Source organism: Scomber scombrus, chromosome 3, assembly GCF_963691925.1.
Source record: "Scomber scombrus chromosome 3, fScoSco1.1, whole genome shotgun sequence".
In the NCBI taxonomy this organism is placed as follows: domain Eukaryota; kingdom Metazoa; phylum Chordata; class Actinopteri; order Scombriformes; family Scombridae; genus Scomber; species Scomber scombrus.
In genome coordinates this window covers 16,773,566-16,788,803 of record NC_084972.1, presented here as the reverse complement: position 1 = coordinate 16,788,803, position 15,238 = coordinate 16,773,566, and the positions used below count along the sequence as shown (strand labels likewise).

The 15,238-nt window shown below is 39.1% G+C and overlaps 1 protein-coding gene across 1 annotated transcript in view; it reads left to right on the top strand.

The window, feature by feature from the left end:
- Window positions 1-15,238, top strand: part of LOC134005219 (guanine nucleotide-binding protein G(i) subunit alpha-2) — a 60,857-nt gene that overhangs the window by 36,370 nt on the left and 9,249 nt on the right. The window contains exons 2-3 of the mRNA XM_062444266.1: window positions 7,924-7,966; window positions 11,936-12,077. Of these exons, the coding sequence (XP_062300250.1) occupies window positions 7,924-7,966; window positions 11,936-12,077 (185 nt within the window). The remainder of the gene's footprint in view (window positions 1-7,923; window positions 7,967-11,935; window positions 12,078-15,238) is intronic.

Here is a 15,238-nt window from a genome sequence, read left to right as displayed (position 1 = left end):
TTGCATCCAGACACAGAATTGTCATCAAACGCCTTGTGTGACATTTCTCAGTCATGCTTCACATTCACTCAGGATACATAGAGAGAGTAGATTTGGTCTTCTCGCCTCTCATCCCTTGCTGCTTTGGCAGCAGTTGTCAGTGTGCTGTCCAGACTCGCTCTTTGCCCGAGGCATGGTAGCCATCTGTTGGAGGAGACTGAATCTCTCCGTCCCTGACTTTCAAAACGGCAGATATGTGTTTGTCTATGTGTGTGTGTGCGTGCGTGTTCTTGCGTTCACTTATGTGCACGTGTTCATGCAAGCTGCTTCCATTTCCTCCTTGATTGGATCTGAGAATAGGAAGTGGCACATGTGTCTCTGAGGGCCTCTGGTCTCAAGTCTGGATTGGCACATGTAGCATTGGCACATTGGCAACACGTAGATTGGAGAACAGGCGGCATCGGGACGCTCATGGTTGGTGTGTAGGTGGCCGAGGACAGTTTGAGGAAGAGTCTGAGAAATTATGAAAATTAAAATCTATTAGATTATAGAATCTCTGTGTGTTTAGAAAGCTCAGTATAGTGATAATATCTCCCTTCTTCCTTATCTATCTCAGTGGATCTTGCTTCAGGCTAGAGTTGCCCAGTTTTTCCCATTTTAAACTAACCCTTTCCCTTTCTTCTCTACTATACCTCTGTTTCCTTAAATTCCCATCGTTTCCGATATCATTTCAGTAACTCATCTTCGCTTTAACACCAGCTTTCCCCAGCATATGTAGTATATTATATATTAGTGGGGAGATTATAAGAATTCAAGCGTCTCAATGTGTTATTTGTTTTAATGTCAGTGTGTCTCATGGTGCCGACACTGAGAAAAGGACTCTGTGAGAAGTCTCAAGTCTGTGAGAAGTGAGCCCTACCTGCACTGTAACAAGTATTTGTCAGCACTTTACGAAAGCAGGAAAAATCACATTAAAACGAGTTAAATCTCCTTTACTCTGCATGAGTATTGATTCATCCACTGTTTACCTCTATTGTCTTCATAGTTAAACTTTCAAATCAGCGCATCGTTTATATTTATGGGCCAGTCTGTCACTGAGGGTCTTGTATTGATTTATTCAACAGATTGACTCTGAAGTGGGGACAGGAAGCACCAGCAGACCAGCCCATTATAGATTTAGGGGTGGGACTGGCCTGTCTTAAAAGAAAATCTTCTTGTGCTTTCCTCCCATAGCTCCTGTCATAACATTTTCAATGAACTTTGAGTAAATTTGGGGGCACTATAACAAAAAGAGTGTAATAAAAAATGATTTCACTTCTTTATTAATAAGTAGTCCTAAAACAGAGTCTGACAATGTAATAATCAGGACTAAGAGCCCAGATGGCTTGAGGCATTATTTGCTTTTAAGTGTTTATCTTAAATCATTTTATTGTTCAACATATGTTCCTCTCATCAGTAATAAGATTTAACTTCTTCAGTCATGTCCCCTCAGGCATTTTCTCTTGCCAGTGGCCATAAAGCGATTTGCCACGGTTTGCCAAGGCAGTTGTCATGCTGACTAAAAAGGGGCAAGTAACTAGTGTGAGCTATAGCACTGATCGCAATAGTCCAGGCCCTAAACATCAACAGCGACCCTGTGTTCTCAGCTAGCAGGGACCCACACTGTAGCCTTTGTGTCCAGCTCCCAGTCCCACAAGGATGGGTCACACTTGCTCAAAACACATGCACATTGATTCACACACACAGAGCCTTGATGTCGTGTAACTTTATGAGGCTGCTCGCAGGATGCTGATGCATTAAATGGGCACTGCAGGAAGATAAAGAAATAACATGAATTATTTTAAATTGTTGATCTTCCTTTCTGACAGAAGAGTTGGAAGTAATCGTTATTCTCTTTTGCTTTTATGTCTGGACTTGTCAATTGCATCATGCTTCACTGAAAAACGAAACTCTAGAGATGATGTGAGCATGCTAGGAATTCACAAAAGAGAAGGGCTGGCTGGCACACTTCTTCGCATGTCAGATTTCATCTAAGGTCTAATGTGAGCGCTGATAAAGCTTTGTCAGTTGTTCTCTCAGATCCTGTTTCTGCAAGAAAGAAAACTTAACTAGTTTTTATTGGAGTTGATTTAGCAGATTTTAGGCGTTTTTCGAGGTCCCGCCAAGCTTATTATGTCAAGTAAAGTACTAGCTGAAAACAGGACCACCTCAGAGAAGTTCTGCATTATGGACAATGACAGGTTGTAGCTCTGTGTTGCCATTTTAGACGTATTACATTTCTCTGATTGAGTCAAATGAGGCATAAGGTGGCACAAAGGCTCCTGAATCTATGTACACAACTCAGATTTGGCACTGAAACACTAGCTGCTAAGTTTGACTTTAATATTTACACACCTGTGGTCTGTCTGGTCTTTTAGGTTTCTGAACTTGTTGCACAGTAGAAACAGACAGATTTCCCCTGGTATAGTAATGATAATTATTTTTCACTCCCTAAGCAGCCGCCTGCTTTTCTCCAAACAAAGGTAAATACCCAATTACAAGTGTGCTCATTTGAGTCTTAATGAAGTACAGATCGCAAGATCAGTGTTTTCTATAAATACATATGGGACTATTTCCTTCATCAGCCCTCCAACAACTAAATGAATGAAACCACCAGGTACTCCAGGGGAACAAAACACTTTGTTTTTGACATCTTAAATCAATGGGATCAATGTATTCTTTCCTTTATTTGCAATTAGAATAGGCTCACTTTAGCTTTTGTGGCCACCTAGGATTCATGTTTCTGTTTGTATGTGTTGAAAAACTCACTTTTTTTTAATACTTCTCTGTGTATATATTTGGGTCTCTGATGTGCCTACCAACACACAAACAGTGGAATAATGACCACCCAATCAGTTTGGTGTGTGCAGGCAGGCTAAACTTATGTGATTCAACAAGCCAAGTGACATCAGTCCCCTCTGATGATGGCACCGCAGTGGTGGTAATGAAGGAGGGACAAGTACTGCTTCTTTACTTTTCCCCACCCAGATTAATCTGGGGGATTGAACCAGCGACCCTTTTCTTTTTTTTTATCAGTGAAGCTTAGGGAAAATAGATATGGTGTTGCCCGTTACTGCATTGCAAGCATTTCGCTCCCCCAGCCTGTACACCTCACCTCAATGGGGCGGTGAGGACTTAAGTAGCCTTCACCTGCAGAAGGGTCTGTTATCAACCACAACCATCTTGAGCTGGTTAAGCTGCCATGGATATCTAACTTCAGTTGTTTTGGTTCCAAACCCGTCTTCTTTAAAAAATAAAATTAAATAAAATAGCATACTGATGTTGCTGGGAAGCTGCTGCAGCCACCTCTAATGGGGAATAATGCTGTGTGCCATCCTTCGACAAGAGCCTCATCAAGCTTTCCATAAGCACCGGCTGCTGGCCAAACAGCCGACTACTAATTTAAGTCCAGCTGGCTACTTTATTATATTAATTTTTGATTCTAATAAAATTGTTTTGATGTTGTCCAGGATGATACTCAGATCTTCATCCAATTGTGCCCATCTGCGATCTGCTGCTATTGTGAAATACAAAAGATAACTGATCTCAGTGATATGAACTTGGAGACTTCAGTGGACACTTTGCCTTTTTTTTTCTCATTTTCTACCATGATTCATAGTCAGCCACAACTGTCATACAGCCCAGTTGCTAGGCAGTGGACAGTATTTTTAATTTCCTGTACACTCAACTTTTCTTATTCTCCTGCTGCACAAACAGCCCAATCCCTCTGTGGCTTAGTCCAATAGTTTAGTTAAATACAGTACATTACTGTGCCTTTCATTGTAACTTTTCACCCATGTTTATGTCAGTTCAGCAGCAAAGGGCTAAAGATCAGTTTAGTTATATTTTAGTTTTAAAGGGTTGATTATATTGTGCACAGTTTGTGATGAACAAACAGAAAAAAGAGGCCATGGCTACCACTTGGTTTGTTTTACTTTGGCTCAGTGTGAAATCTGATGATGACTATGGTGTATTCTGTCACCAAGGCCACCAGTTATACTGTAGAGAGAAGCTCTGCCTCTTCAGCGCTGAATCATACACATTTTTTCCAAACAGTCTTTTGGAAAGTACTTCTATCAAAAGGCCAAGTGGAAAGGGTATGTGTGTGTATGTGTGTGTTCATGCAGCTGCAGCTCTGAGCCTCTACGGTCCAAAGGGAGATATGGTGATAATGCAGCATTAGCCACAGATCAGACAAAGCATGTTGTGTGATAGTGACAGGATCAGTGGAGCATCAATCCCACTGTCATCAGGCCCCAAGGTCCGGCCACAGCTTTTCCTCACAGAACCACCAGCAACATATGCTTATTGCCCCAATCATAAAAGTGATTGTCACTCTTATCACATCAGCGACAAAGACTAAAGCATCCTCTGTGATCCTGCAGCATATCCCCACTCCCAGCTGTCTTACTAAAGGAGTGTTTCATTCAGCTAAGGTTTTATTAATAAAAACAAAACGGGTCCAGTCCTTGAGGAATTCTGCAAATAGTCTTATTGAAGTACATGTGCTTATACAGTTGTTGCAGGCTTTTACTGCCAGCTGGCAAGTATGAAATATTAAAGCCAAAGAGCGCAGCACAGGACTGTACTATGCCTCGGCATACGGGTATGTACATTGTGGTTGCTGTAGTGCTAATAATAAAGATTACTGCAGCATCCGGACATTTTTAATCTTTTTTGGGGTGAGTCTGGTCTTCTCACATTAATTTTACTGTCATGTGTAAAGAGGAATATGCCTATTTTGCAGGAAAATCATTTGAACTGATAGATTCCTTATCCACATGCTTGAAAACTGAGCAGGGTGTTTGTATTGTACAGTAAAGAGAGCTTCTGCAACTTATTTGTTAATCAAAGCAGTAGTGGCATCAAGGTATGTGCCAAACTTCACCGCTCATTTCTAACTGTTAGCAGCTTCGAGTTCCCTGGACAAACTCCAAAGGGCATGTTTACTACTTTCGTGTGTGTGTGTGTGTGTGTGTGTGTGTGTGTGTGTGTGTGTGTGTGTGTGTGTGTGTGTGTGTGTGTGTGTGTGTGTGTGTGTGTGTGTGTGTGTGTGTGTGTGTGTGTGTGTGTGTGTGTGTGTGTGTGTGTGTGTGTGTGTGTTAGCTTGGCCCTGGTCACTCACAAACTCACAGGTCTAGAAAGTATGTTCTGGCAGTTTGTGTGACTTGCATATCTGTGGCTGGGCCACAGAGGCTCCAGGGACAAACAGTTACGTCTGTCTCACTGTGTTGCTATTTATGCAAATATATAAATTATTGGTTTCCTTGATGATTTCTAAAACCTGACAGGTACTTTGATAGATATGGCTGTACCGAGTTAGTGCATGGAGGTAGTATTTTATAGGTACGCAGCCTTTTGGCTTTCAACCAATAGTGTAATTTTAACCAGTGCTTGTCTGTAGTGGCACATGATTTATTCATGACTTAAGCATTCCATCTGCATTCTGACAAAATAATAATGTTTATATGAGGTGCACACTGCCTATTTCCATTAAATCGCTCAGTTATTTCCCATTTTCTTATGCATGGAATCTGTTTACAGATTCAGTTCACGCTGTAAGGTATGCAGTGAGCCAGAGATAGCATTTCTTTCTTCCTTTTTCCTCCTGCGTAACAATATGGCCCACAGACTGTATAGCAGATGGACGAGTGCTTCATCACAATGTGATTTGCACATTTTTTAATGGGGAGAGTGGGGACTTAAAAACTATAAGGTGAATGTAAAGTGGAGAATGCCATAATGTGCCTGTCACAGACATGCACGTCTTTACTAGCCTAGGTATACCCATGCTCTCATTCGAGCGAGATTCTACTTTGCTCAGAAAGTTAGCATGGCCACCTAGACAAAAATTTTCGCCTGAGATAGGGAACCAACCACCGAATGGGGAGGTGGGCTCAAGGCGATGACGACCGTAGAGCGACTCTGTTTAAATCCAGCATGGCGGCCACGGAGGTGCAGCAACCGTTCGAAGCAGCAGTAGATTGTGTGCTAAATAAATTGGAAGGCAAGTTCACTTTGAAAATAGAACAAAAACTTGCGTTCAAGGATGATTTTTCATTCATAAAAAGGATGTGTTTGCGCTGCTCCCTACAGGCTCTGAATACGTCATTGTCTATCGTTGATATTATTGGCTGTAAGTTTGTCCAGTAGCGTACAGAAGCATTTGATCGACATTCGTTGATCCCGCCTCAAATACGAGGAAATGAATGGCTCATCGCCAGACCCTACCTCAATCTCACATGAGATTGAGACACGGTCTGGTGTTAGCCAGGCTACGCCTTTACACTGATCTGATGGGAAATTAGGAATTTTGGTCTGATGTCTGAATAAGTGCCCAAGCCACTTTTCCATAAAAGTCACAACAGCAATCTTACCAGGGCACACCTAGTTACAAGTCAGAATTTAATACTGACAGGAATACGGTCAGGTCAATGTAAAGGCTGCGGCAGCATGATGTACAACAAATTCAGAGATAGATTTGAGTTTTGTTCTGCCTTCTAACATTACTATAATACATTAATGCTCTCAATTTTGATTATGGACAAAGAAAATACTTCAGTTTAAAAAAACACTGATAGATAATAGATCATCAGACCATAATCACAATATGAAGCAGAATTTGCTCTCTAATATTGATATGAAAATGTATCAGGAATTGGGGCAAGTAACCCTCCCACTCACGACGGTCATTTATTAAGTTTTAAAATAATGCAGTCTCTGATGGAACCTAAATCCTTATTTTTTTTTTTGTGATCAAATGTTTATTTAAAGAATACAAGTTACAACCAAGAAACATGACTCATTAATGACAATAGAGACAGTACAAAAATTGACTGTAACAACTAAATCAAAAATAATAATAATAGTGATAGTGTAACCTTGCACTTCAATAAGGTGCAAGAAAAACCAAAACAAATGTGCATAAAAATTATATAAAAAATAAATAAGTAAAAAATAGAAAAAGAAAAAAAAATAAATAAAAAAGGGGAACCTAAATCCTTATTATGATATTTTCAAACTACTGCTTTTCTATTCTCCTTTGGCTTTGTTGTGTGACAGTCTTTATGACTCCTGCAACTAAATTTGCAACAAGATAAATGATGACATGTTTGATACTGCCAAAATCAGTTTGTTAAAATCAGCTTCATTTCAAGGCAAACTGCATGTTCTGCTCTCTATTGCTCAGTCTGAGTTCATATACCACAGAGAAGGCAGGGCTGACAGCTGTCTGTGAAAACTGTCTTGGCCCATTTCTACCCGAGGGCTTCACTGTGCATGTGCATGCTGTGTAGTAGTGTATTTTGAGGGTCATCCCAGAAAGACTTCACCCCAGGCGAGTACGAGTAGAGAGTGCACTGACAGGCACCCCTGGGTGTGTGTGTGTGTGTCTTATGTGTGTGTAGTGTTAGATTCCTTGTGGCAGCTGAGCTCTCTCTGGTCGCCTCGGGCTGTTCGAATAAACATAGCAGTGGATAAGAAAAGCCCATATCCTGTCAGTGCAAGACGTTGCCATTAAAACGTTAACAATGATAAAGTAACTTATCTTGAATAAGAAAGGTGGGAATATAGGATAGCAGGTGGTTTGTGTTCCTTTCTAAAGCTGAGAGACTGGCTGAGATGTTTCCACTGAAAAATTAAGACACCACTCTATTACCAATTGAATTCAGACAGAACTGACTCAGGACTCCTGTACGAATGTACAGGGAGAGAGAGTATGAGACTGGTCCAGGATGAAAATGAGAGATGGGCTCTATTGCTGAGCTGAAACCGAGACTGGGAGGTAAAGGGAGGGGAAGCGAGACAACGGCCCAGATGTGAGGCGGCCTCACTGGCTGTCTGTTTACATTTCTCAGCTAACGGGAGCATATTTTTAACCTCTGCCTGTTTTTGTTCTCTCTGCAGGTGCTGGAGAGTCAGGGAAGAGCACCATTGTGAAGCAGATGAAGTGAGTGGCTGCTCATTGTTTTTGCTTTTCCTCTCATAGTGACAAATTAATAAATGATTTAACACCCCGAGTTAATGTATAAAGTTTCCAAATATTTATTTGAGGATCACTCAGTGTTTCCCAGAGAGAGATAGAGAGAAAAAGAGTGACTCTAATTAGATTTAATAAGATACAAACTCTAATAAGATTAAAATCTAATAAGACAAATCAAGGCTGTTAAAGTCTATTAAACCTAAGGAAAACTATCAAGGATGTGCCCTCAACTGTTTATTGCTGTTCTCTCACTTAAAATGCCAAGACAGGAAGACAGGAAATTAACCAGACTGGTCCATAAGCAGGAAGGGTTTACTTGGTAGTCCACAACAGTTTTCTCACCTCACCTATCAAGATGTAGCTATTTTAATTTTTAACCCTAATGTGTACATGTACAAAGGAATAAATGTGGATTTAAAAATCATATTACCCTTGTACTCCCCATACAAAATCAAGTGAAGCAGTTGCTGAATGTAGTCATCCAGTGTATATCTATTAGGAAATATCCTTTTCTACTCTATCTGACACACACACACACACACACACACACACACACACACACACACACACACACACACACACACACACACACACACACACACACACACACACACACACACACACACACACACACACACACACACACACACACACACACACACACACACAGGTAAGCTGTATCTTCCTCTATACTGCATTTGAGGATGTCCCTCCTCAAATAAAATGCAATCTTCTTGCCTGCTGATACAGTGAGTAACATATTGAGTTTGGCCCAGTTAGCTTGGCACAGAGCCAGCAAGCTGGATGTAGGCCATTAGCAGACAATGCAGAACTCACATTTATCATCAGCTTTACAGAAGGGAGGAACAATCATTAAGTAATTGATGAAATCAATTGGGGTGTGCATTTGCTGCATAGAATATTATCTATCTGGTTACCTGCTGGTGACATCTAATTCCGTAAAAATCCTGTTCTTTTTTTTTTTTCTTTTTCTTTTTTGCATATGTGCGATCCAAAATTGGCCTACAACTTCAAAATTAGTGTATAACTCCTGTTGTGCTTATTGTAATCTGATGAATCGCCACAGCTGATGCTTATGAATGCCATTAAGTTCCCAGTAGCCCTGTCAAGTGGCTGTGCATTCACTGAAGCAATTTTACAAATCACTCTGAAGATACATCGTTTTCTAAAATCCTCGTACATGTCAACAAACACCTGTACACATTATGTTTGCTTTTAAAGGTGCAGTGTGTAGAATTTAATGGCATCTTGTGGAACAGACTTGGCAGACAGGGAATATAATATTCATAAGTATGTTTTCATTAGTGTATAATCACCTGAAAATAAGAATCATTGTGTTTTAAGTACCTTAAAATTAGCCCTTTAAATGTACAGTGGGAGCGGGTCGTCCTCTTTCATGGAGCCCACTATGTTGCCCAGAATGGACAAACCCCAAACACTGGTTCTAGAGAGGGCCTTTTGTGTTTTTTGTAAGTTTTGTAGCCTGCAATGTTACTGCCAGATGCCACTAAATCTTACACAGTGGTCCTGTACAGCAAAAGCATGCATATCCACTCAGCCACATACATGTGCGCATACAATGTACAGGTGTACATAGAACTCATAGAAGATATCTTGACTCGGCAGATCATGATTAATGACGATAATGACATTAATGATGCAGGGCCCTGGAACTGGTAAACCTTATTGGAATGCTGTTGTTGGATGCTGTTAATTACACCTGTAATTTCCCTGCTAAGATGGGTCAAAATGTGTCATGAATACTGACACTGCAGTGAAAACTAACAACACTGTTGCCTTGTCTTTTCTCATAAAGGAGTGGGAGTGAATTCTTTTGGCTGCTTAAAAATAGAGAACAAACATAACTTACTGTGTGTGACCACATTTGAGTTTGTCCTTAACCCCAAATTAGACTCAAAGGCAAAGTTCTATGAACAATATTTTTCTTTGGGTGTCGTTTTTGTAAGATGAACAAATGGTAGATTTCAGAAATTCAGTGAGAAAGTGCAGAATTTTCTTTCCACAATGTTATCAAAAAGATAATGCTTTCAAAAGTGTTTGAGAGTCATAGGAAACTAAAGCATTAATGATGGGGTTTCATTGAATCTAGTTTCATAAGAACATTTCCTCTGGTTGATACTAGACTTACAAGTTATGACAAAAAAAAGATAATTATGCTTGTAGGAAAAGATCTGACAGCCACAGGAAATGGCAGCATTAATGACAGGATATCAGTTTTAATCCAGTTTTAGAAATCTGTTGAAACACACTCGACTTGTAAGTTATTTTTAACACAGCAGTAATGAAATATTTAAATGACAAAGAGGGAGCACACAAAGTCCATACAATATTATAACCACCCTTGAGTTCTCAGTTCGGTTTGTCTAATGGCTTAAAGCATATCTCAAATGACTTAACAAATTTCAGTCAAATATGTTGAGGATAGTGCCTTCATCTGGTCATTCATGAAGTTCTTTTAATTTTGGTTCAGAACTCAGACCTGTGAGGTGTAGGAGCTAAATTCTTCTTCCCTGAATTCTTTGGTCAAGCATGTGTCATGTAGCCATGGTAACCAACATCTTTAGTTTTTATGCAAAACATTACCACGTTACAGTACAACACTTGCAGATTTAACCTAATTTTATGTTGTGTAAAATATCTGATTGTATTGTTTTGCTATAAAAGATTGCCAAATTCTGAGTTTCATTTATTTTTAATGTTACATAAATCATTCTGTTACAAATCTCTAAAATTCCCTGTATTTAGGTGTTCTCCAAAAATGTGTCCGTCATGTTTGTGCTTTATGAGTGCCTCTTAGTTGTAGATGTGTTAACAATTAATCTGTCACAGAATATTTTGTAGAAGACTCAAAACAGACTCTAAAAGGGCAAAAATTATCAAACTATTAGTCGATTGACAAAATAGTTATGCAACAATTTGGTGATTGTTTGATCATTAAAGCTAAGATTAGACTGTTGATCAAAGGAATAAATCACCTGTAGTAAATTGAAAATAAGATTTTTCACAACTTTTAGACATTTTATAGAACAAACAATTAATAGATTCAAAAAGGAAAATAATCCAAACAATAGAAGAAATAGTTGCAGTCTTACATTCAAATCAGATAAATCTGTATTTAGACAAGGTGTTAAAGTGCAGGAAGTACAACTTCCTGATATTATGCAAAGAGCTAGGCAACATTTTTTCTTCAACCACACCTGGTCTACATTTGCCAGTCTAATGTTGAATTTTGATAAAGTAACTATTTGAACAGCAAAACAAAGTTTGCAAAGTGCCTCACAGTCGAGTGAATCAAAGACATTTTATTGAATTATTTAAGGTATCATAGAGTAAGGGGGAAACAGTGGGGGCTTTCAGTCCTTTTGGCTATGTCTGTGTTTCACAGTGAGCTCACTTGCATTTTAATGAGGTCCTATTTAGCACATCACACGACCAATGAGCATTCTGGCTATGTAGCTCTGGTCTCTGGTCTGTGACGGCCAGGGAGATGATTCTGTTTGGTTCTCAGCCCAGCAGTTCCTTTCTCAGCCTTGTGCTTTCTCCATCACATGCTTCTTTCTTGTGGTTCTCCCACTACCTCAGTCCAGCAGTGTTGTAATTTGTGATCACACATATGCAAGACTAGATAACTCTTTATCAACCTGATATAATATCAATGAAATACAACAGATTTATTGTGAAAAAAAAAGAAAAAGGGGAACACAGTTTCCACAATGATAGAAGTAATCTTTATGTTGCATTATCAACCAAGCAAAACACAGTATTGTGTGACTAACACAATTTTCACCAACATTTCATGCAGTAATAATGTCAGTGTTATGTTTTATTGTCATGTTGTGATTTTAGCATAAATTACACTTTTTTACGCTCCCTCCCTCATGTCTCTGTTTTCAGGATTATCCATGAGGATGGATACTCAGAGGATGAGTGCAAGCAGTACAGAGCAGTTGTCTACAGCAACACAATCCAGTCCATCATGGCCATCATCAAAGCCATGGGCAACCTCAAGATTGAATATGAGGAACCTGCTAGAGCGGTAGGTCTCCAACAATAAAGTCCACACTGCAGAAGAAAGAAATGAATTAAATGACATTGGGAATACAAAACAATTGCAGCGACTCAAAAAATCAAAAGACATGCCAGCTAAAGTACATTTTCAACTATGCAAAATAATTCCTCATATTACACCTTTAAATACAGATGTGGCCGTAATGTTTGAAACTAACCTATTGTTTAATAACAGAAAGCTGTTAAAGGCAGTGACAAACCCTCAGGGAACTGGCTTAAGTATAGTGTAATATAGCTGCTGCACTCTGTTCACTAATATAACTTCTATTAATCACCACCTCAGCCTCCACTCCACCTCTATCTTAAACACCCATGTCTAGCCCTGGGGATTTGAGGCAGCAGAAATTATGCAGCTCAAGAATTTCTGTCAAGTGAAGTGTGACAGTTTGTACGAGGAAATCAGCTCTGGGTAGCAGATGCTTAATACGGACTCCTGCAGAGCCATGTATGTTCTGTCCCTGTGTGTTGTTCAAAGAAACACTAAAGACCTGCCTTTCAACAGGGCAGCGCTTCAGGAGATGATCAAATCACAGAAATAAAATTACTCATGAGAAAATAACATTCCTTTTTTTTCTATTGAGCCGTCCTCTCACAAATGTGATTCACATATTCAATTCTCAAATATCATTTGATATTTCTAAGTACTTATCCTAAATTATAGAGGATGAAGCAGTCGGCGAACTCCCTCAAAGTACATTTAAATAGATTATGTTTGACTTAATGAAAAAGCAGAGAAAAGAAGACAGCTGTACTGTGGTTCACTAGACTCACAATTTATCAAAATCAGAATAAGTACTAAAGCAGCAGTGTGTCGGGTATAATTGATGAATTCATATGGTAGGTAACATGCTACTAAAATATGTATGATATGCCAGTCTCTACACATTGAGGACAATGACATTTATTTTTGGTAACTAGGGCTGTGTGATATGACAATATATATCATGTGACGATAAAAATTATTATTATTATTCACAATCATTTATTTGGTTGTGACACAAATCACACTCAGTATTATTGTATTGTATTGTAATATTATGTATTACACTTAATATTCAATATTATTCATCATTTGAAATCTACCCATCTTGTGCACAGATTACATTCATAAATAACTCTTCTTGGCTTTTTACTCACAAAGCTTTTAGTGCACTTAGAGTAATATAACGTGTAGTTGTCAGTTTAGTTATCATCAATTCAAGTACTTCACCTTGTTCACTGTGCCTCCTCTGCTGCGTTGTGTGTGCAGCACACACACGGAGGGCTCAGCACCACCCACAGTGAACCACAGCAGAGAGCACAGGAGAGTAGCGCCACTCTGAAGCTGAAATGTAACAAGTGCACATAAGTTAGATAAATAACATAAATAAACATAGTCTCTTCTGCATTCTCCAGAGAAGTTGGATAAACACTTTTTTCAATGTGGAAAGAGCTTTTTGCCTGCTGGTTAATGTCAGGATTGGCTTTGGTTAAGGTAGCTAGCTCTGCATGATGGCTTCTGCAGGACAGATTGCAGTGTTTCATGAATGTTGTTTATTTGGGTTACACCTTCCCCCACTGTAATGGCCTAAAAAGAGCTTTGATTATCCTGCAACATTTCACCGATTTCTATTAAATTGAAAATATTCTTCTCACAGTGAGAAGTGATACAGTCAACATTCAGCAATTTTCAAATGTCAGTGTGCAGCTGAACTTGTTCGTCTTATCTCTTGATTTATACATGAGGAACAAGCTGCCATCAATGTGGGCCAAGCATGACATGGAGTGCAAACTCTTGGTACAGTGCATACCTCTGCTAGTGCTGTGCACTTAGCAAAATATGTCATGTTGGATTTCTACAGAAAATGTATCATTTCTCCTGTGATCCATTTTTAAACACATCAGAAGATTTTATGACTATATCATGTAATGGTTTTAGTTGTTGATGTGCTTTAATTCTGAATATATTCAGCTGGACTGAAGGCCTGTTCTGTGGGTTGTTCAAGGAGAGTAAAGGCATCAGACAGTATTTTACATTCTCTCACAGGATTGAATTACTAGCATTTGGTAAACGGTAAAAAGTAAAAAGCTGCTAACTTACTGTGACCTACATATGAGATGGAGTGGGGGACTGGACAATGGTTAACCAATACATAGAAGTCTTCAGTCAATAGTTAACATTAAATGGTTATGTAACCTCTTGTTCAATGTCAAACATGAAGGGTGCGATCAGGGCTATATAGGGCTATGCCATGGCTAAAATAGTTAAAACAGAGAATGGAAAGGTTGTTGTACATGGAGGGGACACAAGAAGTAAATGCTTCAGATAAAAACATAAGTCAATTTCCCTCCGCAGTGTTTTTGGTTTTTCATGTTTTCTGTTTAATTGACTTGTCTGCCATTTGATGCATCAGTTTTTCCAGGTTGCTGCACCTTAATAGATGAAGTCATTACAGGGCAATTTTGATGGAACTGTGTGATGGGCCACTGACACATCAGCGTTGGCCATTTGATTGAGGAATAGTATAACTGGCCTAATTGGACCAATGATGGATCACTTTTTGGTTTACTGCCTTTGCATTTAACTCATGCTTTTTCAACCAATCAGATTTTACAACTGCTGACAGTAAAATATGTCAATCAGACCAGTATGGAGTCAATAGGACTGCAGGAACTTCAAATTACATGACATGGAAAGAAAAATGCTGATTTTCTTTTCCTTGTAGAACCAGCTATTTCACAGTAGGTGCACCTCTTATCTGCAATTTCAAAGTAAAGCTGATTGAGACAGCTGCTTTTTTAAAAGCACCAATTATCAAAAGCACACACTGGATTTGTGCACTGACAGCAATCTACAGTTTGTATATTGGAAAGCTAGCTCGCAGATTCATGTTAACTAGACAAGTTACCAGCCTAATGAATCTCTTCTCTGTTTGTCTGTTTTCCTTGTTACTGGTGGTGATCAAAAAGCCTCAGTCACAGTTTGCTATGAGGGTTCATTTATGCAATATTACAATAGACAAGAACATGCAATAAACAAAACAATGTTACAATCTGGAATATTGTACTTGCATAAAAATCATACAGATGAAATTGACTGAGGTTATTCTGAACTGTCAATATTATAGACTTTATAGTAAAAAATTGCAC